At 51.1% G+C, this 22374-nt stretch overlaps 1 protein-coding gene across 6 annotated transcripts in view; it reads right to left on the minus strand.

The window, feature by feature from the left end:
• The window catches only part of ATP1A1 (ATPase Na+/K+ transporting subunit alpha 1), a 33134-nt gene extending 11222 nt beyond the window's left edge, over window positions 1-21912 (minus strand). The window contains exons 1-10 of one of the 6 annotated variants that reach the window (XM_047870227.1): window positions 18479-18760; window positions 7354-7458; window positions 6603-6662; window positions 4482-4685; window positions 3707-3820; window positions 3162-3296; window positions 2957-3074; window positions 2244-2512; window positions 1556-1754; window positions 1179-1288 (exon numbers count right to left, since the gene is read on the minus strand). In XM_047870227.1, coding sequence (XP_047726183.1) covers window positions 1179-1288; window positions 1556-1754; window positions 2244-2512; window positions 2957-3074; window positions 3162-3296; window positions 3707-3820; window positions 4482-4685; window positions 6603-6662; window positions 7354-7458; window positions 18479-18490 — 1326 coding nt within the window. In that variant the 5' untranslated portion in view covers window positions 18491-18760. Of the gene's footprint in view, window positions 1-1178; window positions 1289-1555; window positions 1755-2243; window positions 2513-2956; window positions 3075-3161; window positions 3297-3706; window positions 3821-4481; window positions 4686-6602; window positions 6663-7353; window positions 7459-12625; window positions 12807-12931; window positions 12937-16260; window positions 16265-17699; window positions 17722-18478; window positions 18761-21117; window positions 21129-21901 lie in introns of those variants that run through there. The other 5 variants (XM_047870228.1, XM_047870226.1, XM_047870229.1 and 2 more) reach the window with 5 other exon arrangements.
• Between the last annotated feature and the right edge of the window lie 462 nt (window positions 21913-22374).

Genomic DNA, 22374 nt, shown 5'->3' on the forward strand with positions numbered 1-22374 from the left:
TGGACTTGTAGCCAACTTTTATATAAATACTTTAGAACTGGGGACGTACAGGACTGCACATGCAAGTGTAGCCTCATTTAAGAAGAAAGGTAGTCAGGTTTGGTAAAAAATGTGAAATAAGTGGGATCATTTTTAATAAAGGCCAGTTAGTAAAGCTGAACAGGACTGCGTGCCTCTTGTGGGGCGCAACCCCTGAAATACTCAGAAATACAGCCCGTGCTCCCTTTTCTGGCACTTTTAAACTGGGAGAGGTCTGATGCCTGTTGAGTGCCAAGCTCAAAGCCTACAAAATTTCCACTGTGACGCAAGGAAATACGGGAGGCGGGCATCTCAAGTTTTATCCCAGGAGAAACACCCCCCTCCCCAAATCGACACCAATTCAATGCCAAGAACATCTCCCTTAAAGGACAAAGGGGTCCTATCTTCACAGTGGAAGCCATCTCTGTTCCATCTAAGTGAGCTTTATCCTCTTTGACAGCTTGGTTCCCTCCCCCCCACCCCCCTGGAAGCACCCCAGGCAGCCTCACTGAGAACAGGCGAGCCCGGGGGGCCTTGCACATGCCTTCCTCATCCTACCAACCCCATGCTCAGCTCGTGACCTTTCTGAGGCTGTGTCTCCACTGGGCAGCACAGTGAAATCACAGCCATTTCCCAATTCCCATGGATTCCATGAGGCTGAGCTTAGTTCTGCATCATCAGTAAGCAAGCGGAGAACAAATAAGATAAGAGAAAGAGCTGAGCTATTTTAAGAAAACACACGGCTTAAGGGATTTATTGGAATCTACTGTATCCTGATATGCAAATGCGATCATCCAGTCACAGAAGCAGCCCCTCCCTCCCTCCCTGCTAGGTTAGGTGACACTGTAGAGGAAGGCTGGATTTTGTTCGGTTTTTCACAGTGAAGACTGCCTCCCACCTCTGGTCGGTTTTGACCCTAAGTCCCTCTTCTCTAACCTCTCTGAACCACAGGGTAACCAAGGGAATTCCGGATCCACAGGCAATACAAGCTACACACAGCAAAGCATCACACGGGCCATTCCGAGTGTCGCACGAGGAACGGTTCCGTTACGGGACACAAAGGTCACGCGCTATCAAGGAGAACACTCTCGGGGGAGTCTCGGGTGGGATCTACACCCCCGCAAAGCAGCCTCACCGCTAACAGGAACTTCTGGGCATACCTTGAGGATAGGCAGGTTTTCCTGGTTAGCCTGAAACACCGCCCTGTTACAAAGACCCGCGATCCTGGACAGAGCGAGCCAGGTGGCTGAACTCTTGTCGAACGACACACCTGACGGAGGCAAGGAAACAAGAGCGGAAAATCACGCATTCAACTTTGTACGCAAGTCCCATAAAAGGTGAAACGATGACGTCTCCTTTCCCAAGTAATGAAACTCATCAGGCTCTCGGGCAAAGTCAAGAAAAGTCTAAAACCCACGCCCACGACTCCTTACCTAACAGTAAAAAAACTAAAACCAAAAACCACTTAAAAAAAAAAAAAGAAGAAGCCATGTGAACAGGTGGGGCCGAAGCGTGTGGCGGCCCCCCCTGCACCTACCGCTCTGATTCTCTGTCGTGTCGGCTTCGTGGATCTGATTGTCGAACCACATGTGGGCCACTGTCATCCGGTTCTGGGTGAGAGTTCCAGTTTTATCCGAGCAGATGGTGGACGTAGACCCCAAGGTCTCCACGGCTTCTAAGTTCTTCACCAAGCAGTTTTTCCTCGCCATGCGTTTGGCAGTGAGGGTCAGACATACCTAAACACCAGGAGGAAGCAGAGGACTTCAATGTCGACCAGGAGGGAGTCTTACACCAACTCTGGCTACATCCTAATACAGAAGAAGTTTCTCTGAAGTTAAACCTCTCCAGCCATCCTGTGAAATGCGAATTGTCACAGGACCACCTACAGAGAGGGCTTTCTCTCTCCCCCCAATAAAGCAATAGGTGAAGTGAAAACAACTAGGATTTACCACACTGTAGTTCTCCCACTCGCCCCCAAATTCTTCGTTACACTGTTGCGGGTCATGGGGTGAGGCCGAAACGTATGCTTTGGGGCTACTATCTCCCACGGAAAACCATGCCGAGGCCTTCTCGCTGTCTAACCCTACCATGTGGCTCTGAAGAAAAACTATACACGCACACGTCCGATCAGACATGTGGGCGGCAGCCGCTCTGCAGAGGGCAGGGGAGGAGTCTCACATGCAAGCTGGTCTAAGAGCAAACGCCGCCTTCCCCAAGCTGCTCACCGTGACAGTGGCCAGCAAACCCTCTGGCACGTTGGCTACAATGATACCGATGAGAAAGATGACGGCCTCGAGCCAGGTGTACTCGAGGATCAGAGAAAGAATGAAGAAGGACACACCCAGGAACACAGCCACACCCGTGATGATGTGGATAAAATGTTCGATTTCGGCAGCGATGGGGGTCTGGCCGCCTTCCAGCCCGGACGCGAGTGTCGCGATTCTTCCCATCACCGTGCGATCCCCAGTGTACACGACAATGCCACGTGCGGTGCCTTCAACGAGAGAGGGAGGGGGACCTGGATGTACCTCGCTTCACCAACGAGGCCACGGAATCTGCGCGATTACCTGGCACGGTTAAGAGAGAGACGCAAGCCACACACGTTTTTAAGGGCTCGCGCTTTGGTGGGGGGGACGCTCTTTCAGAGACCGGCAGAGGGCTTTCTATCCGTGAGCAGAACAGCTCCAAAGCCCATGCCAGCCTAGCATGGCCAACAGGAGATGTGTGCTGGGGGTGAGGGAGCAGGACAGACTGCCCACAGGCTTCCTGAACCTCCCTGCCAGCGAGTGAACCGCATCTGCTGTGCTTGACCACAGGGGTCAGACACGGAGCCAATAAAGCAAGAAGAGAGACGACGTCTCTGGCTTTTGTCGTTGTTGCGAATGCCCGAGACAGACACCGTGCTGCGGATATGAACGGGGGCCTCCAAAGGGCCTACCTTCCACACAGTTGGTTGAAAAGAAGGCGATGTTCCTCGTCTCCAGAGGGTTTTCATTTGTGAAGTCCGGAGACCTGGTCTGGGGCTCTGATTCGCCAGTGAGCGAGGAGTTGTCCACCTGCCCGCGGGACGGGAGGGCTGTGTGAGCGCACACCGGGCCGCCCCACGCACCCCGCCCGAGCCGCGCGGGCCCCGCTGAACCCACCTTGCAGCCGTTGGCAGATATGATTCTGAGATCGGCGGGGATTCGGTCTCCTCCTTTCACCTCCACCAGATCCCCGACTACAACCTCCTCGGCATTGATGCTCATTTTCTCACCGTTTCGAATCACAAGGGCTTGCTTTACAGGCAGAAAAGTTGACAGCGTTCAGTCAGAGAAAAGCGACTACCGACAAGGGCAGGGTGGTGGTCACACGAGAAAGCCAAATTAGAAAATGATCGCTGATGTGAATTATCCGAGTGCATGACAAAGATTGCTGATCTTTCCTTTCCATTTATACAAGCTATAAAATCTCGCTCATCTGGAGGTGGCTCTCTTGTCCCCCTCGTGTGCTCTGTCAGGGTATGCTCAGAAGGCAGGCCATCACTTTCTGCCGGGGGTCTAAGAACAGGTGTGGTTTTGGGTCGGCGGGGGGTGGGGGGGGAAGGTTTCCCTTTCTCTGACGGAGTCACTAAGTACTCGGGAACCTTAGCTTCACACTAGTTCACACCCGTGTGGCTGCCAACGGGGAAAGACCAAGCAGCAGGTACCTGAGGGACCATGTTTTTGAAGGATTCCATGATCTTTGAACTTTTAGCCTCTTGATAGTAGGAGAAACACCCAGTTATGATGACGACAGCGGAGAGGACCACGCCAAGATACAGCTGGAAGGGAACACACAGGTTAGAAGCGCGGGCTCTCCGTAAGGAGCCGCGAACATTCAGGTAGTTCTTGACTGAATACAAAACCAATCTGTAACAGAGAGATCAAGGCTTCAGAAATTATCCAATACAGAACCCGTGTCTTCACATTCAGCTTCTCAGAGACCGTGTACAGGAGTGCCAGAAATGGGGTCCCAGGGACTCGGTCGCTCCACCTCGACAGACTTTTGAAAATCTTTTAGGTGAATCTGTTTCTCCCATTTTATGAAGACAAACATGTTTCTGAAACAACGTGTGACTTCTGAGGGATGGCCACCGCACGTCTCTGGACGTGTATTACGTGCCAACATTAAAGGCTGTGCTCTGCCGTGTGAGTGGCAGCCGGACCCGGGCCGGGACCCGGGCAGAGCCGCCTTGTCACAGCAGCGACATGCAGGATGGACCTCCAGCCCAGAAGAGCATCTAGAGGGCCGGAGCTGGAGGGAGAAACCGCAAATGAAGAAGAATGGATGGGCCTCGACGGCCCCAGTTGCTAACCCTGCTTTTCCCTCGTGCTTAAAAAACATCAGCCAACCAGCGGTAACCGGTGGAAAACTGGCAGGTGGCAAAGGCCAGAATACTTTGTGCACACTTTGTCATCTAAGTTAGGAACTACAGAACTCACATTATCATTTTGAGGTTCCTCTTCTGTGGCGGCCTGGATGCCGTAAGCTAAGAAACAAAGAATCGCTCCAATCCACAGCAACATTGAGAACCCCCCAAACAGTTGCCGACAGAACTTGACCCATTCGGGAGTGGTGGGCGGTGGGGTGAGGGCGTTGGGGCCGTCTCGGGCCAGGATCTCAGCAGCTCGAGCGGTTGTTAAGCCCTGAGAAGCAGAGGGTTGGATACACATAAGACACCCTGCCCTGGCCCTTACAAGAGGGATATACCCACCTGATAGCTGGAGAACTAGGATAACGGGTTCAGGAGGAAACCAAATTCCCCAAGCTACAGAGCCTGTAAAACCCGGCCAGTTCTGATGAGGACTCCCCCCACCCCTCCCCCCCGCAGGCACGGCTGCCCAAGGAAGGTCCCGGAGGACCCCACAACATCCACACTGAAATTCGTTTTAAACTGGTCCATGAACAAATCTGAATCCAGTCTGATCTCTTCTAAATTTAGATAAGGGACTCCTGCCAAAGTGCGTTTTTACCAAAAAGATAGAGCAATGTTAATTCATTAGTTCATTTATTTTTTTAAAGTGTATTTATTTTGAGGGGGAGAGAGCACATGCATAAGAGCAGGGGAGGGGCAGAGAGAGAGAGAGAGAGAGAGAGAGAGAGAGAGAGAGAGAATCCTAAGCAACAGTGTGGAGGCCGACACGGTGCTCAAACTCACAAACCGTGAGATCATGACCTGAGCTGAGATCAAGAGTCGGATGCTTAACCGACTGAGCCACCCGGGCACCCCAAATCCTTGATTCAGTTTTACAAATTAAGAGCTTCTCAGGTTTTTTTTGCATTATTGAATCTGTCAGGGAGGGGAAGACAGAAAGCCTCTATAAACAAAAAAGGAAAAAAAAAATCTCTGTGGGAATCCAACCTGTTAGTGGTTAAACAGCCAAGTTTTAAATAAAGAACTTTATTCTTTGGATGGCAACTGACACAGGGTCTGGCTGGAGAGGGTTCATGTAGGTGCACGGTCTAGCTAACCCCCAGGCAAGTTGCCAGTTTAGAAGTATTCACTGGAAAAATCCATTGTTACTAAAGGCCTTACGCTTCTTTAAATAGGCCTTAAAACACGTGGGACAGCAGACAGGAGATAAAAGGCTACCATTACAAAATCTCGTATTATCAAAATGCCCAAGTCAGAAAAAAGAAAAAAAAGAAAAAAAAGACACAAAGCTAATTTCTGCCCAAAGTGTCTGTTACTACGTAGTCTGTGTCCACATTATTTTAAATATCTGAATTCCCTGAGGAGTACGGGGACCAGGGAAACGAAAACCAAGAAGTTAAGGGGAAACGAGGACTCAGTTAGGACCTTCCTCTGCCTCATGTTCCCATGTGACCCCGCCCCACCCCACCCTGAGCAGAGTAACAGACAGCACCACTCAGCATCAGAGTGCTCTCACCGTGCCAGGCACTGAATCCAGAGCCTCGCCTGAATTCTCACAACAACCCTTTTAAGGTGTCATCGAAAGTGAGGTGATGAGGGGCGCCTGGGTGGCTCAGTCTTAAGCGTCCGACTTCGGCTCGGGTCACGATCTCACGGTCCGTGAGTTCGAGCCCCACATCGGGCTCTGTGCTGACAGCTTAGAGCCTGGAGCCTGCTTCGGATTCTTGTGTCTCCCTCTCTCTCCGCCTCTCCCCCGCCCGTGCTCTGGGTCTCTCTCTCTCTCTCATACTGCAATGAACTCACTGGTAGAAGTACAAAAGATTAAGTACTGGAGGGTCAACTATTCAACTCCATTTCGCGAATGTAGAAAAATGGAGAGAAAGATTTGTAATCAAGGGCCAGGGAACGCGCGCGGCTGTGGGGTCATTCAGGATCAAATCCTGGTGCTTTCCCTGACTGGATCTCACCTGTTACAAAGTGGGGAAAATAACATCTACTTTCAAAGTTTCATGGGGAAACAAGGTACTGAAGAAACACATAAAAAGCCAAGCTCTGCATGTCGCACAGCAGATACTCGGATGGTGCCTGTCTTCACTGTCTTCCCAGGGTCCCCAGGGTTACGCCCAGGACACAGAGGAGATGCCACAGGGACACGTGAGACTCTGTACAAGTTGGAAATTCAACATACTCGGCTCAGGTCTGTTCCATATTTGCGGTGAAGTTCGTCAAGGCTAAGTTTATGGTCATCCTAAGGAAAAACAGACACAGAAGACTTAAACACTGTACCAGAAAAAAAAGATTGGGGTGAAGCATTCATGTGGCTCATTGCTGCTACTAGGCTCCAAAAACGGGCTTTTCTCCGGTGCAGAAGGCGATATACGTCTCTCACCGCGGCCTAATGGATCTGCCACCACACAGCTGTGCGCCGAGCGCCCGTCACCAGAGGACAGAGACAGCTGTGGCGTGAAGTCCCTGGGTGCCGGCCACATCACTTCAGAAAACCCCATCAGTCCTGGAGCTCGAGGAAAACCTTGCTTGCCTTCTCTGATGACCAGGGAGGTTCTAGCCAGCCTGTGTCTGTGGAAGCCTCCAGAGCCCGGAAGGTCGGAGGTTCCCCGGGTTTGGTATAATCCAGAAATAGAGAAAAGCAAAGGCCCATGGTGTATCAACCATACTTCCTTCTGTGCACCTTTGGCTAGGCCAGGGTGCCTGGATAACTCTTCCAACCCTTGTAACAGCCTGGAAAAATGGAAATTTTCCATACTGACCTCTATAGTTCGGTAAGGTCTGTACAATGACTGCTTTCCTTTTAAAATGAAGCCAAGTCTCTGACTCAAATGACTGGGGGGGGAGGGAGGGCAGTGGGGGAGGGGGAAGATCATACAACAAAAATGACACAAGTAATTTTTAAGGAGAACGAAAAGCATCCTAATACTTACCATAGAAACTTCTTTCTTCAATTCATCCATATCCCTCTCTTTCTTGGCCTTCTTTTTGTCGCCATGCTCTGAAACAGCCGCAGGTTCATATTTATCACGTCCAACCTACCAAAGAATGTGGGGAAAGTGTGGTGGTTGTGCATTATGAACGAACAGAAGATTCTGGGGCAAGGGATTTCGGCATTTTTTAGGGCAGCCATCATTCTGAATAGTCAACGGGATGATAATCACGGAAACGGACTGCTTACATGACATCCTAAACAAAAGCAACGGTCCTAAGCTCAAGATGTGCCCTCCGCACCCAAGGGCAGTAAGACCAGTGAAGTCACGGCAACCACGGGACGGTCCTGCCAGTCACTTCCATTTGGGGTGAATAGGGAGGGGCCTGCGCTATCAAAATCTCTATCCCACAGCCTTCCACCTTCCCCACTGCAAGAATGAAATCACCTTTCCATTATTAACACTTAAGAGTATCATGCTCAGGCCTTTGCATTCTGAGCAGAAGAGTCCGAGTTAGAATCCGCACTCTACCACTCACTACGGAACCTGGGGGTCGGTCACTGACTCTTGCTGGAGCTTCAAGTTTTTCTTCCACAGCATGGAGAGAATAGCGCCAACCTCCATTTCTGGGAGAACCGAATGCTAACTTAAACAAAACACCTAAATGCTAAGTGGCTTTTGTTATTATGCTCAAATTCTTAGATTTGTGGGGCGCCTGGGTGGCGCAGTCAGTTAAGCGTCCGACTTCAGCCAGGTCACGATCTCGCGGTCCGGGAGTTCGAGCCCCGCGTCAGGCTCTGGGCTAATGGCTCAGAGCCTGGAGCCAGTTTCCAATTCTGTGTCTCCCTCTCTCTCTGCCCCTCCCCCGTTCATGCTCTGTCTCTCTCTGTCCCAAAAATAAATAAACGTTGAAAAAAAAAAAAAATTCTTAGATTTGCAAAGAAGTCATTAAATATCGAATTTAAGTTCTTTCAGGGCTTACATCAGAACACGGACCTTTCCATGTTAAAAAAAAAAAAAAAAAAGTTCTTACCCCCAATCTACAGCCTGAAAATAAACCCCCCAAAAGAAAGTCACTGGAAATGTTTTGACATAAGCAGCGTGTAGGAAAAGCATGTGCGTTAGCACACAATTCACAGGATCCACCCACGCCTCCGGAAAACTGGAACAATTTTTAGAGAAAATGTTGATTCTATAGTTTAAATTTAGATTGTTCCACACACCCCTCCCCCTACTCCATTTAACATGCTTGAGCTTATCTGCACAAAGCCTGAACCTGGTGCTCCAGAGCTCAGTCTGTGGAGAAGGGGCGCCCCCCCCACCCCCTGCTCAGACACCCCAACCCCACACATTGCCTCCCACCAACCACCCCCCCTAACAAGGGCAGGGGAAGGAGATATTAGCATTTTTCTTCAAACAGATGCGGGGTGGTGCTGTTAACTATTATTCTGTGGCTCTCCCTTACTCAGTTCTCACTCTACCAGCCACTGAAGAATTGAGTGGGGACTGGTGTCCGGATCAACATTTTACTGGGCTAAAAATCAAATTAATAAAAAAAAAAAAAAAAAAAAAATCAAAGGGGGAATAGGTGTAGTTCAGTGGCAGCTAAGACGGTGGCGACTAAATACAACGTTCACTTGAATTTGAAAACACCCTCTTCTCAAGGCTCTAAAGCCAAGTCCTGCCCCAAATGGGCTGGTGTCGCCCACAAGCAAGGACGTTTATGTTATTCACGTGGTTCAACTCCCGGTGGTCACTTCTGCAGTGTTCCTTGACTAACTTCTTCTTCCAACAGAGTGGAGTTCTTTTGTTTCTATCTTATCTGTGAAGAATGAAGCAGGTCTAAAGATAGTCAACATTCTTGAAATTCTCTCCACTGTGGAGCAACCACATTTGTAAGTGCCTCTTTGCACAGGGCCCCTGGTGCCAGGGTTAAAATGGAAAATAATCACACACACTGAAAGCAAATAAAACAAAAAGAAAGGACAGGGCCACCACCAGGCAAGAACCACAGTCTGCAGTGGGATTTCTTTCACATATTTCATGGGAAAGCTCAACACTTAAAAATCATTTTGAAGGCACTGACTAGGGAATCTCTAAAAGGCTATGTGGCCGGTTTGTAGCACTGATTTTTAAAATATACTTCACAAATTCTCTTTTACGCAAGGGAATATCATTAAAATAAGTTTAATTTCAGAATATGAAAACCAGCCCCCACCTTCCACTCCTCCAACCCCACTGGGATGTCCATGGAATACTGGCATTTCTGCAGGATCTTGACTTTTTTTTTCCCCCATTTGAGGTGTTAAAAAATAAAATTGTGTAACTTTAAGAATAACAAATAAATATATAAAAATCAGAGTTAAAATCCCTCTGCCTTACCACCTATATGCTTTCGCCTCAGACTTTCAACATTTTCCATTCCCAAAGAGGGAGAGAGACTGATTGGAGAGCAAGGCCCCAGACAGATACCCAAGCTGTGTCCCTATTTACAAAGTATGTTGCCTCCAGCCTCGCAATTATCAATGGTTAAGTGAGCCGGGAGTTTCATTTCCTACTAGCCACCCCCTCCCCTTCCTCACCAATTCATGCTACACAGGGCGTAGTTTTAAATGAGGATAGTTGTGAAAAGAGACATGGGAAGTATCATTATGTGAAATTTCTCTTCCTTCGCGATTTTAAGTATTGCCTATTGAAAAGTTTGTCCAGAAGACCAGATGGCTTCGACAGTGTGGTTCTTCCCTACCAATAAAACAATGATTTAATACTAGCTTATTGTGACAGGAACTAAACATTCCTGAAGTCCCCATGGGTCTCAATTACCACAGATTCAAAGCAGAAAAAAAATCTGTGTGCGTAGGTGCGTGTACATGTGTGTCTGGGGGCGAGGAGTGCAGGGTGGGATAGGGGAACAATGCTAAAATGGGGGAGACAGGGGCATCTGGGTGGCTCCATCCATTAAGCGTCCAACTTCGGCTCAGGTCGTGATCTCACAGTTCGCGGGTTCGAGCCCCGCGTCTGGCTCCGTGCTGACAGCTCAGAGCCTGGAGCCTGCTTCGGATTCTGTGTCTCCCTCTCTCTATGTCCTTCCCCAGCTCATGCTGTCTCTCTCTCTCTCTCAAAAGTAAGTATTAAAAAAGTTTTTAAAAAGGGAAGACTGACTGTAAAAACCCCCAAAGGAACTTTATAAAGGGATATAAATTTAAAAAAAGGGGGGGGGGGAGACAGCATTTTCTTTACTTTTTAAAATCATTTGGGGAAAACATAGGCTACGGCAAGGGAGAGAGAATGAGAAACGTGGTTTCCCCAGTCAGTTGACTCTAGGAACCTGCCCACTCTTACTTCCTACTTCTTCAATTACAAAACTCCAATGACACTGCCCACCTCCTGCCCCCAGCACACTCCCCGTGATGGATGGAGCCCCTCAGGCACCCCCATGAGGCCTCTGAAGGAAGTCGGAGGGAAGCTCAAGTTACCAGGGCCACTGGTAAAACTGATGAAGTGAGTTAGGTTCTGGTCTGTGCTTTTTTTTTTTTTTTCCATTCTAATTTAGGAAGTGGGACGTTACCACGAGGACAGGGGCTTGCCCAGGGTGACACAGATCCACATGTGTCATTACTTCATCCTGTGCTTCCCAGGAGCTACATCCGCTCAAAGATGCCCTAGGTGTTTTGCTACCGTGGGGTCCGGGCAGAGGGCAAAAGCGCACAGGAGGTGGGGAGAGAAAACGCTTCACAGGACAAACCAAGGTTAGCATGAGTAGTAATCAGGTTCACTCACTTAAAACCACGTACCCCCGCCCCCCCCCCCCCGCCGACCCCGGCCTGCACCTTCCTCTCCTTCAGTAAAATCCACAGGGCGGACAGGACAGGGAAAATCATCCTCAGGTTCACAAAGGCACACACGAAAAGGTGCAAGGATGTGTAGGAGAGAAGCTTCCATGGCAGAGTTAAGTCACTTGAGGCCTGTGCACACCACAGCTGTGCCCGGGGCCTCCACGCTCCACACCGTCTCCCCAGCTCAGGCCAGGCTTCGGAGGCTCTCCCCAGCCAGGCGTTCCAGACGCGCTGGCCAGCCCACCTGTCCCCACCGCAGCAACAGATGGCCCTGTGGCCAGCAAAGAGCTCCGAGTTCTTAAGATTGCTGGACGTGCCCCCCGAGAGGCCTCTGGGGAAGCTCCGGTGTCCGTGCCCTTCAGACGGGAATGCCGACGTCCTTCCAGGAGGCCCCCGGTCCTCCTCACTCTGCTGCGTGCCAGCTGCGGGGACCCTGGACAGTCAGCCTCGGTGGCCTCATCCCCACAATGGGAATACCACTTGGCGTGACTCCTGACGGGTCTAGAGAAGGCGTTTCTGATCGTCTGACTCACCAAGGGGCTCCCGTCAAGTCTGAAAACAAAACACCTAAAAGCTGCACCATTTCTGAAAACCCACTCCCACACACAAAGGCCTTGGGCTCCGAAGAGGGGCCAGGAGGAGAGCTCCGTCGTCCTCTGCGTGGAAAAAAGGGGGCCGGGAAGGCGCCCTCCCGTCTTTCTGGGGCCGTGTACTATTACATCAGTATCAGACACAACCGTGTATGTAAAGGTACTTGGCAAGGCACTGCACTAAGGTTACTATTATAACTGGGTTCTAATTAACATATAAATTACATTCCTCACTGTAACTCCTCTTAATCTTAAAAAACAACTCATTTGGGGTATTATTTCAACTCATTAATTAAAACTTTTTTTTTTTTGAGAGCAAGCAAGCACACGAGTGGGGGAAAGGGACATAGGGAGAGAGAATCTTTTTTTTTTTTTGAGTTTATTTATTTTGAGAGCGAGGGAGATTGGGGGAGGGGCAGAGAGAGGGGGGGAGAGAGAATCCCAACAAGCTCTGCACGGTCAGCGTGGAGCCTGGTGTGGGGCTCAAACTCATGAACCTGTGACATCATGACCTGAGCCGAGATCAAGAGTCTGACGCTTAACTGCCTGAGCCACCCAGGTCCCTCTCATCCATTAAAACTGAAAGAAAATAGAAGAAATGATCAAGCCCAGTTCATTTCGCCTCCAGTTGCTCCTTAAGTAGTTTGGTTTACATGCAAGGAATTTTCTACCCCGGGATCGAGGGCTCGGAGACGGCTGGGGTTGAGGGAGGACACGCGCCGCCTGAGTACTGCAGCTGTTCTGTGGCCCAGAGCAGCATTTCGGGCGGTGAAGGAATAGCTTTTTTTCTCCTGTAGAGGAGGGGACCCAAGGGACCACCATGGCTTCGTATTCCTTCTCACTCACCTGGACGTACAGCAGGCTGGAGAATGTCATGTAGCGAAGCCACAGCAATGGGTCCCTTTGGGAGGCCAGCTCACTACCTCCAAACTTGGGCCACGGCCCATCAGCCATCGGGGGGCAAAAAAACCATCTCCAGCTCTAGCCGGGTTCCCTCAGCCCAAAAGGAACTAGGCTCAACCTTCCTCCCCAACCTGCTGGTAAGTAAATTCTTAAGGAGCCTGCCAGCCCACCCTCCCGCAAGGGCTGAGAATCAGATTCCAAACTGTCTTAAGGATCAATATATTCTCTTTTATGTATTAAGAGATTTACTGTCTCTTTTAAAATATGCCCTGCTTTTCCAGTTACCAATTAGTAACCAAAACAAAACAAAACCCCCAACACCCGAACCTGTTTTTTCATGGGGGTTAACCCTACCGCTACCATTAGGCACCCGGGGTTACCAAGAGTTAAAACTTTCTGCCTGTTCCCTCCATTGGCTGCCCTCCTCAACCCTCTTCTCATTTTATCAGACCCCTCTTTGGCTAGTGCTACTCAAAAGATGTGGTCAGGTGGAGAGAAGAAGGATTAGTAACTGGCACCAGCACCACGAGGGGCTGAATAAATTCTGAGTCCTCACCACTCCTCGGTTGGTCCCCTGAAGCATAGGATACGGAGTTAAAAGGGCTGGCAGGCGGCACAAGGGCCGAGAGACAGGGCACCTGAACTGAAACAATGAAACAAATATGGCCCCAGGGAAGCATCCTGTGGAAGAAGAAAGAAAAACACAAGAGGATATTCACCCCAAAGTGCAGGAGAGCCCTCGCCAGGACGACGGACTGGAAAGATAAATCAGACACGAAGACCCACCGATCCCCACAACCTGACACTCTTCTTCACCCTCTGGCCCCCAAACAACACAAACCCCAAGGACAAAGCACAAGCCACCAAGAGCCGACTTTTCTCAGATCGCCAACAGAAACCACCTAACAGCTGTTACTAAGTAGAGGGTGAACAAAACCAGACACAGAGATAATTAATGTTCAGATACCATTCATCGTAGAGTCGCAAAGGAACCAAGGAATGAGGTGTACGGGCCCAAATTCCCGTGGCTCACGATGCAAAGGAAACCAGAGAGGAAAACTGCTCTAGTCTGACAGGATTTGCTACCCAAACATCAGTCAAATAAATGTGAAGAACTTCTTGTGGATTCCTGACAACACATTTCCAGCACAACTAATGAGGTGAGTCATATGCAAAGAACAGTCTCTCTGAGATTCAAGCCAAAGAATCCACTTCCTCTCATACACTCAATTCATAGCAACGTGAGAAAGTTCAAACCTGACTTGGTTACGTCTCCTTTTCCAAAAATATAGAAACGAAGGAGAGTTTAAAAAAATAGCCAGTGGACTTTCACATTCTCTTCACTTCGCGTGATCACTTAGTTACTGGGCATGTGTTTGCAGAGCAACTCAGAACTGGACAGCTCTGGCAGGGCTGGGGAACATTCTGCCCAGCGCCGTGCTGTCCAAACGCAGCCACTCTGATTACTGTGAGCCCATCTGATCTGACACTCATGTTTCTTCTTCTGGCCTGCTGGCTGGCAGAGAGCCCCGGGCAGCAAGAAGGCACGGCGGTACAAACGTTCACCCTCCTCCCGTCACAGATGGCTGAAAAGCACGCTGCCCCCCCCACCCCCTTTTGCAACTTTTACAAAGACTCAAAAGATGCAAAGTCCCTTGCTTGAAAAGTGAAAGTAGTCAAAGACTCTAAGATGTTATTAAATAGGTCAACAATGTCAACAGATTCTTTCACTGGGCTTTCCTTTGGAGGGTCATTAATGGTATTTCCTATGATTTTCAATCCTTAATATGTTTTCCAGGTGAAAGAAAAATCCTTCTCCGGTTTTGAAGGGCTTAAGACTAACGGGTGAACAGGAAACCTACAGTTAATGAAGATCTGATCTTCCCTCAGTGCCCAGCACTTGGTGAGCCCCACGAAAGCGGTGATGTTTACTTGCACTGACCTCACGCTGGCTGGACAGAACGGGGATGACTTTGCTTGGTCCTCAGGGCGAGTAGGTCCACCTAAGGGCCAGTCAAGAACCTGAAACTTCAGGGACTTAAAAACATTTTTTTTTTTTACACCTTTTTGTTTTTAAATCAACAAACTAATTTTACTTACTTTCACATACACGATCCTTCTAAATAGAGCCTTTTTCTCATTCTGAAGTTTGGTTGTATTTAAGAGAACAGAGCCTGCCTTGAACAGAAAGCCACTTAACTGTTAATTTGTTGCTACAATCATCCCGAACCAACAGCTCCGAGGGGTTCTGGGATGGAACATGTTTGAGTACCCAGTCCATTGTGCTTTGTAATTTTGAATTCACTTTTTATTTTCAAATGCGATTTGGCAATAACGTATCCAGAGGTCTGTACGTTTTCAGTTTCAGCCCCCACCTGGATGAACAGGTACTAGATTTTGAAAAATCCTCCTTCGGGGAGGGGAATTAGGGCGGGAGGGATACAGGGGTTAGCCTATTCTCAGCGTTCTCCGATTTATGATGCAGACCTCCCCCTTTCCTACCCTCCCACCCAAAGGTGAGTCACTAGAGTGTTACAAACTTACTGGCAAAGAACACTACAAATTAGCAACCAGTTAAGTTACCAAAAGAGGATACACCCTCAGAACGGTACAGAAAGAACCCCAAGGGGGGAGCCTGTCATACTCACACACTGAACCGCTTAACAGGCAAAGGGGTGTGATGCAATCCCAGCCCTCTGGTCTGGCCCCAGTGCTGGTCACCAGTTCCTCCTGTAAGGGCTCCGCTTGCTCCTGGCCAGGCCTGGGCAACTTTCCACCCTGAGGACTCTGCCTCACAATGTTTTCGGTCTAAAGTGCTAGCTTTATAGCAGCCAGAGGCGGTTCAGTCACACTTTCAAGTTGAGCTCCCAGAGAGCAGTTGATAATGTGACCATACAACCAGGATTTCTGCTGACAGGCGTGTTCCCTGTGCAACCTTCACCTGAAGCTTTTTCCCCTTCTCTTGAAATCACCGCCCATAAATAAGGTAGGATTCATTTTCTAGGTAACTAAGTTAATATTCAAACAATGGAGAACTGCACCGCAGGACCTAGGGACATCCCTTGCCCCCACCTTTTGTAAACCTGAGAAAAAACACAAGTTTCTGATGTACCTTTGGTGAACCAAACAGTTGCAGGCGGTAGGCCTGGCTGCCGGTTTAAGCCAAGTCACTGGCAAAAAACACCAACATGAAAAAAAGGACAAAATCCTATCTCATCCAGGAATGATTCAGCAGGAGCAGTTCTTTCATTTGCTTCCCAAAAGCTCAGGGGCTAGGCTTGTAAGGAGAAATAAAATCACCTGAAGTATCATCAAAACCTGGGCCCCCACGGCAGCGGGAAGAGGAAGGGAAGAAATTAACAATGACCTTAAAAATTAGCTGCCAGCACAGGCTTCTTGGTTAACCAATTATCAGCAAGGTTTTTTTTGTCACCACTCCACCCACATTTTAATCCCCATGTGGAAAAATCCCAACATCTCAGCAGAAAATATCCTTCTGAGCATTTGGACTATCACAATAAGTCACTGGGGACTAAAGGGGGAAAGGCTATCCCAGGAGAATCACCACCAACCAACACACACGTCTCCCCCCCCACCCCCCTTAATGTTCAATTAATTTATCAGAGCACCCAAAACACTAACTACGACCCGGGCACATAAGCGGCGTATCATCCCGTGGACCAGCTGTAATTCGATTTGGCGTCTACCGGCTGCTGGTGTTTTCTTAGGATCCGTAAGACATCTTGGGTGAACCCCCACAACCCAGATGTGTGATCTTCACCACTGCGGTGCATGTGTTCGGTTACGAAACACACAGATATGTGGATATACAAACATACAGATATGTGGATACAACTTAGTTACTCAGACATCTCTCTGGTCCATTAATTCAATTATCACAAAGACCCCCGTTTCACAGGAAGAATAATGCTGGAGCTCTGCACATTAACGCAACGTTAAGGAGGGGAGTGTTCAGGCTGGGAAAACCACAGGCTGCTCAGAAATCAGGCAAGTCTGGTGTGTCAGTAACCAACCATTTGACCTTGAGCAAGTCACTTCACCTTCCTAGGCCTCAGGTACACATCCATGATCACTACACCCCCCAAAATCAGTAATGTTTGGCTCAGGAAATTAACTTTTTTCCTTTTTTTTTTGCGGGGGGAGAGATAAAGGGGTGAGCTTTACAGGGCTCGTTTATGGGAATGACCTAAGGTTTGACAGAATGCTTGCTACAAGCACAGGCCACTAACCCACTTTTCTGTCATGGGGAACACGGAGGCTGGCACTCAGCTCTTTGCCACATTCTGTGCTTTTAAAAGATACTAGTCGTCCACTCCACTTCTCCACACTCTTTCTACCACGTCCGAGCCCTTCTAATTACCGCCTTCAAAATCCAAAATTAAGAATCCCCAAAGAATGCACCCTGCCTCTACCCCCACCTCTGACTCCACACTGCAGAGCCCTAAAAACCTCCAGAGACCTACCAGACGCCCGCACTGTGCAAACCCGGCAGATAATGGAGAGGCTTCTCTCCTACCCGTGTTCTCACGACCTGGTCATTTTAACCCATGAACTGATAACTTTGGGCTGTTATCTGGTATAAACTTTTCTCACTTGACTTTAGCCCCGTTAGGGTCTGGGGCTCAGTCTTCTGCTGCAGCTCCGGGTTATCACGGCTACCGGTTACAGAAACACAGAAACGAGCTGTGGCTCTCTCTGGGGTTCCCAGAGCTTCCAGCATTCTCCTCTCCTGCCCCGGAGACCCCTGGTTCCTTCGGGAATGCCTCGGCGCTCCTACCCCCGCGTCCTGCCCACCCCCACCCCCCCCCCCGCCTGCAGTCCTTTTTCGAGTTGATTGTACCCAGAGGCCCTAGTGTGCCAGCCTGTTCCCCCAGCAGACTCACCCCCCAAGAAAACTCTACTCGTCCCTCCCCACCAAGGAAATGACCACTCCAGCCGCCCCAGGGCGCATCTAGTGTTTATGGAAGGCGTCCCATTAAAGCTCGCAAAAGTATACCTTAAAGGCCATCTTAGGGCGGCGAAGACACACCCTTTCTGGCACTAGCCAGCTCGACCGGCTCCGCAGTGAGGGGAAGCCAGTTTTTTTGGGGGGGGGGGAGGGGGGAAGGGGGAGGGCGGCCGCCAGTGCGGGAAACGGGCTAAGCCCCAGCGCCGTCGGGACCCGGCGCCTCGTCCCCCAGCGCAGCCCCCGCGTCGGAAGCCCCCGCCGGCGCCCGGGCCGGGGCCGCGGTGGGAAGGCAGCCCGGGAGGGGCCCGGGCAGCGCGCCCCAAGGGAAGGGGAGGAGCACGCCTTTCCTCTGGGCACGGAGGGCGGAAGGAAAAGGGAAGGCAAGAGATGGGAGGTGAGGGCGGGCGGAGGGAGGGAGGGAGGGGAGCCGGCTTCGGGGATGCCGCGGCGGCCAGCGCCTTCCCGGGGCCGCCCCGCGGCGTCCGCTCTCCTCCTCCCGGCCCCGCGGCTCCCGAGCGCCGCCTCCAGGAGCCCCGGGCCCGCGGCGCGCTGGGACTCGGGGGTCGGCGGCCCGCCCCGCGCTGCCGCCCGCCGTCCCCTGGCGCTCCCTCCCCCCACCCGCCGGGCCCCCAGGGCTGCGCTCCCTCCATTTCCAAAGTGCGTCGTCTTTTAAGCCTGGCCGCCCTGCCTGCCTGCCCGTCCACGCCGCGCCGCGCCGCTTCCTCCTCCGCCGCTTCCCGCTGGCTGCGGTCGCCCTCCTGACTTCCTCCTCCTCCTTCCTCCCTCCCGGCGCCCCGCGCCCCTCCCCGGGCTCGCCGCACACTCACCCCTTTCCCCATGGTGGCGGAGGTCTGTGCGCGGCGCCGGGTCCTGTCGCTCGAGAATCAGAGAGGAAAGAAGAGAGCAGCTCCCGGCCGAGCTAGCGCGGCCGGGGGAGCGGAGAGGAGGGAGCTAGGGCTGCCGCGGGGCGGGAGGGAGGGAGACCGGCCGGGCGGCTCGGGCCGATGCCGCCGCTGGGGCTGCTACCGCTGCTGCTGCCACGTGTCCGCCTCCTCCCGCCGCTGCTCCGCGCCCCAGACCCAGCCGCAACTCGAGCCCGCGCCTCCTCCTCACTTCCTAAAATATGCAACCTGCGTGCTTGCCCCGCCCACGCCGCGGCACGTCACCGTTACCGGAGCAACCTGACACCGGCCGCGGGCCTGGCTCCGCCTCCGCCCCAAACCCCGCCCCCGGGCCGGGGCCGCGCCGGCTGCGGCCAGTCGGGGCTCCCGGCAGGAGGGCGCCGGGGCCTGGGGCGCGCGTGCCCACGTCCCGGGAGGCCGCGGCCGCGCCACTGCGGGGCGCGCCGGCTTCCCGGGCCGCTGGGACTCGGCGGCTTTGCAGCTCTCGCGCCCCTCCTCCCGCCGCCCAGCGTGACCGGCCTGCTTTGTAGGACAAGCGAGGTCCGCAGTGGGTGCGGGCACGCTTTCGGAACTGGGCTCCCGGAATCTCTGCGGACTGGGGACAGAAACCTCGCGCGGAGGGGCCTTTCCAGCGTTATCAGGGCGCTCCTCCGGGACCGAGGGCGCTCCGGGGTAGGGGTGGGGGGTCGGGTGTGATGGTAGCCCGCGCCTGCCTGAGGGACTCCGCCTCTCTGGGCAGTCCGAGCCCAGCGCCCACCTGCGAATCGCCTCCCCAGTCTCTCGGTGCCCCCCCCAAATGCCTCCTGTGGTCCGGGATCCGCGTGATCTACTTCCCCCTCGGCCCCAGGAGGAATGGGTCTGAGCTGGTCTTGCAGAAGGCCCGAGCACTCTCCCCCTGCTTTTTTTCATGACCCCAGTGACCACCCAAAGGGCGTCCAGTGAATTTATTTAAGCTGCTGTGTGAAAGGAACCTGCTTGCCCGGTTTGGGGATTCGGTTTTTAGGGAAGGAACACAAGCCTAAAGCAATGCCTGTCTTTAGCAAAAGGCGCTGACTCGGTGGGGAGATGTTTGAGGGCCCCCCCACCTGGTACCACAGCGCCTTTGCCAGGGCAACCTTGGCTGTTCTGAGGGACTCTGGGCCTGGCGTATGATGATAAGCCCTGGGACCCCCCCCCCCCCCCCAAGCCCTGGCCTGGCTGCGCTGTGGGACTTCCCTCCTGTTACAGCTTCTGCTTCTTAGCAGAGGCTGCTGTGGTTGAAGTTCTCCAACCTATAGAAAGCAGAGTATTATTACTAACAAGGGTTTCAGGAAGTCAGAGAGACTATAGGAAAGCACAAGTTTCGCAGGAGCAAGTCAGTATGCGTCTGGGAATGCCTACAAGAAACAAGGAAAATATTAACTTCCTAACCAAGTTAAAGTTGGCCCTGTGGACTCTAAGTATTAATTTAACATGAACGGATAAAGATAAGAAGCTTGAAAGAAATAGGGAAGGAAGGAAGGAAGGAAGGAAGGAAGGAAGGAGAAAAGGAAAAATGAAAACTGTATTATCAGAACTTTAGGGTAATTTCTATTACTTCTTAAAAGATACTGTTTCTTACAGGAGTCTCTTCCTCTCACTGAAGAAGGCTTTGTTAAGGGCTGGTGCCTCCTCCAGGGATCTCCAGGCTTGGTTACATCCCCCCATGAAGAGCAGAGGAATTCAAATTCGTGACTGCTAGGGAAAGAGCCCTCAAGTCCAGAACAGGATTCTGGCCATTCAAAACCAGTTACAGACCATTATCAGGGCTCTGTCTCCAGGACTCTAGAAAGAGGTTCATGGAGAAGCCCTTATAGCCCCCGTTACTGTTAACCCCTAGAAGGCCTCTGCTTGCTAAAGATCTCTTAGCTTGTTTAAGATTAATCATCCCCTGGGCCCTAGTCTGAATGGGAAAAGTGCAGCAAGAAAAACAACAAAATGTAGAAAGGATAAGGCTGAATGATGTAGATGTTTCCTGCCAGCTGATGTCCTTTTTCTCCCTTCTTAAGTAAAACTACCTCTTTTTTTTTATCTTCATTCAAGAATATAACTGTGATAGATCAAGGCATTTCCCTTTGTCTCTAGAGCTGTTTATTTGGCTTCTGGAAGATTGCTGAAGGTCCTTCCTGGAAGACCTCAAAGTTCTAGCTATATTCCAGAGTGGGGAAAAGGCATAAAAATGCAAGAAGTGTCAACTAAGATCTGTACATTGCCTGGCCTTCACAAAACTGCTTTTTAGTGTTTATTTATTTTTGAGAGAGAGAAACAGAGTGCAAGCAGGGGAGGGGCAGAGAGAGAGAGGGAGACACAGAACCCAAAGCAGGCTCCAGGCTCTGAGCTGTCAGCACAGAGCCTGACGCGGGGCTGGAACTCACCACCTTTTGAGATCTTGACCTGAGCTGAAGTCAGAGGCTTGACCGACTGAGCCACCCAGGCACCCTGCCATCCTCCTACTTCTGAAGTTTGGTATCTGAGCACCAAGGAAGTTGGGGTGGGGGGGGGGGGAGACCAATCGCTTCCAACATTGGTGTCCTCACACTTCCTACACACCTCTCCTCTTATAACCAAGAAGACCTCGACTGGAGCCTTTCCCCACCGAGCCCCACTTTTCATCAGTCTGCTGTGCAACCTCTAAGGCAGAGAACCTTTCTTTTGTAGAAACACCCTAAATAGATCAACACACACACCCCCACCCTCGTTCTGATCCACCTGACCACCTCCAGAGGCAAATCCCAATCCATTTTCAAGGTTTTTGATAATGTCATTTGCCATTGCAGTCTTCTTGAAAGAAACATAATTCAACAAAAAATTTCAGAATATCAGAAAGGGCTTCACTCTGGGTCCTCTAAGGTTGATACTTTCTCTAAACAGTACCCCCAAGTGATATGGTCTAGGCACTTCTGGGCAGTCTTTAGGGGTGTTTTTAGGAGTAAAGCTTATTGCCAGGAGTGAATGGCTAATTTTAAGAGGTGAAGGTGAAAAGCATGGTCAAGAAGCAAGAGTTGCAAATGTCTTCTGGGAAAGAGTAGTAGAAGAAATACCCACCTGGTTGTCATATGGAGCTCTGGACAGGTCCATGGAATCAAGACAGAGGGACAGCGTGGCAGCACTGAGGTGCAGGCGTCTCAGATATGAGAGAGGCACTTTATTATTTTTAACATTTTTAAAAATATTTCTTTATTTTTGACAGAGAGAGAGAGAGAGAGAGAGAGAGAGAGACAGAGCATGAGGCAGGGAAGGGCAGAGAGAGAGAGAAGGAGACACAGAACCCAAAGCAGGCTCCAGGCTCTGAGCTGTCAGCACAGAGCCTGATGTGGGGCTCGAACCCACAGACCACGAGATCATGACCTGAGCCGAAGTCGGATGCTCAACCGACTGAGCCACCCAGGCGCCCCTTGAGAGAGGCACTTTAAAATATAGATGACCAAAGGAGAAAAAAGTCCTTTTCTTGGGAAAGCCTTCTTTCTTCCTCTCGGGAGAGGCTTCTGAATAGAACTTTCGAGATGGAACACTGACTTCATTTTTTTAATGAAGGCCCCAAGGCCCAGGGAGTAATTGACACTGGATGGTCCCAGGAGAGTGGCTGAGTTTTGTGTACCTCTTCCAACTCCTAGAGCAGTGCCGGGGAGAAGCAATACTTCCAGAAGAGATAGCTGGGCAAGTTCTGCCTCTCTATTCTACCTGCCTCTCATCCTATCAGCTCTTTTTAAGCTCCTAGCTTGGGTCACAATGAAACTGATTGGCCCTGGAGACTCAGCATTCGTAGACCCAAGGCTGCCAAGAGTGGATGGCCTCGAGGAGGA

The sequence above is a fragment of the Prionailurus viverrinus genome, chromosome C1 (genome assembly GCF_022837055.1).
Source record: "Prionailurus viverrinus isolate Anna chromosome C1, UM_Priviv_1.0, whole genome shotgun sequence".
Lineage (NCBI taxonomy): Eukaryota > Metazoa > Chordata > Mammalia > Carnivora > Felidae > Prionailurus > Prionailurus viverrinus.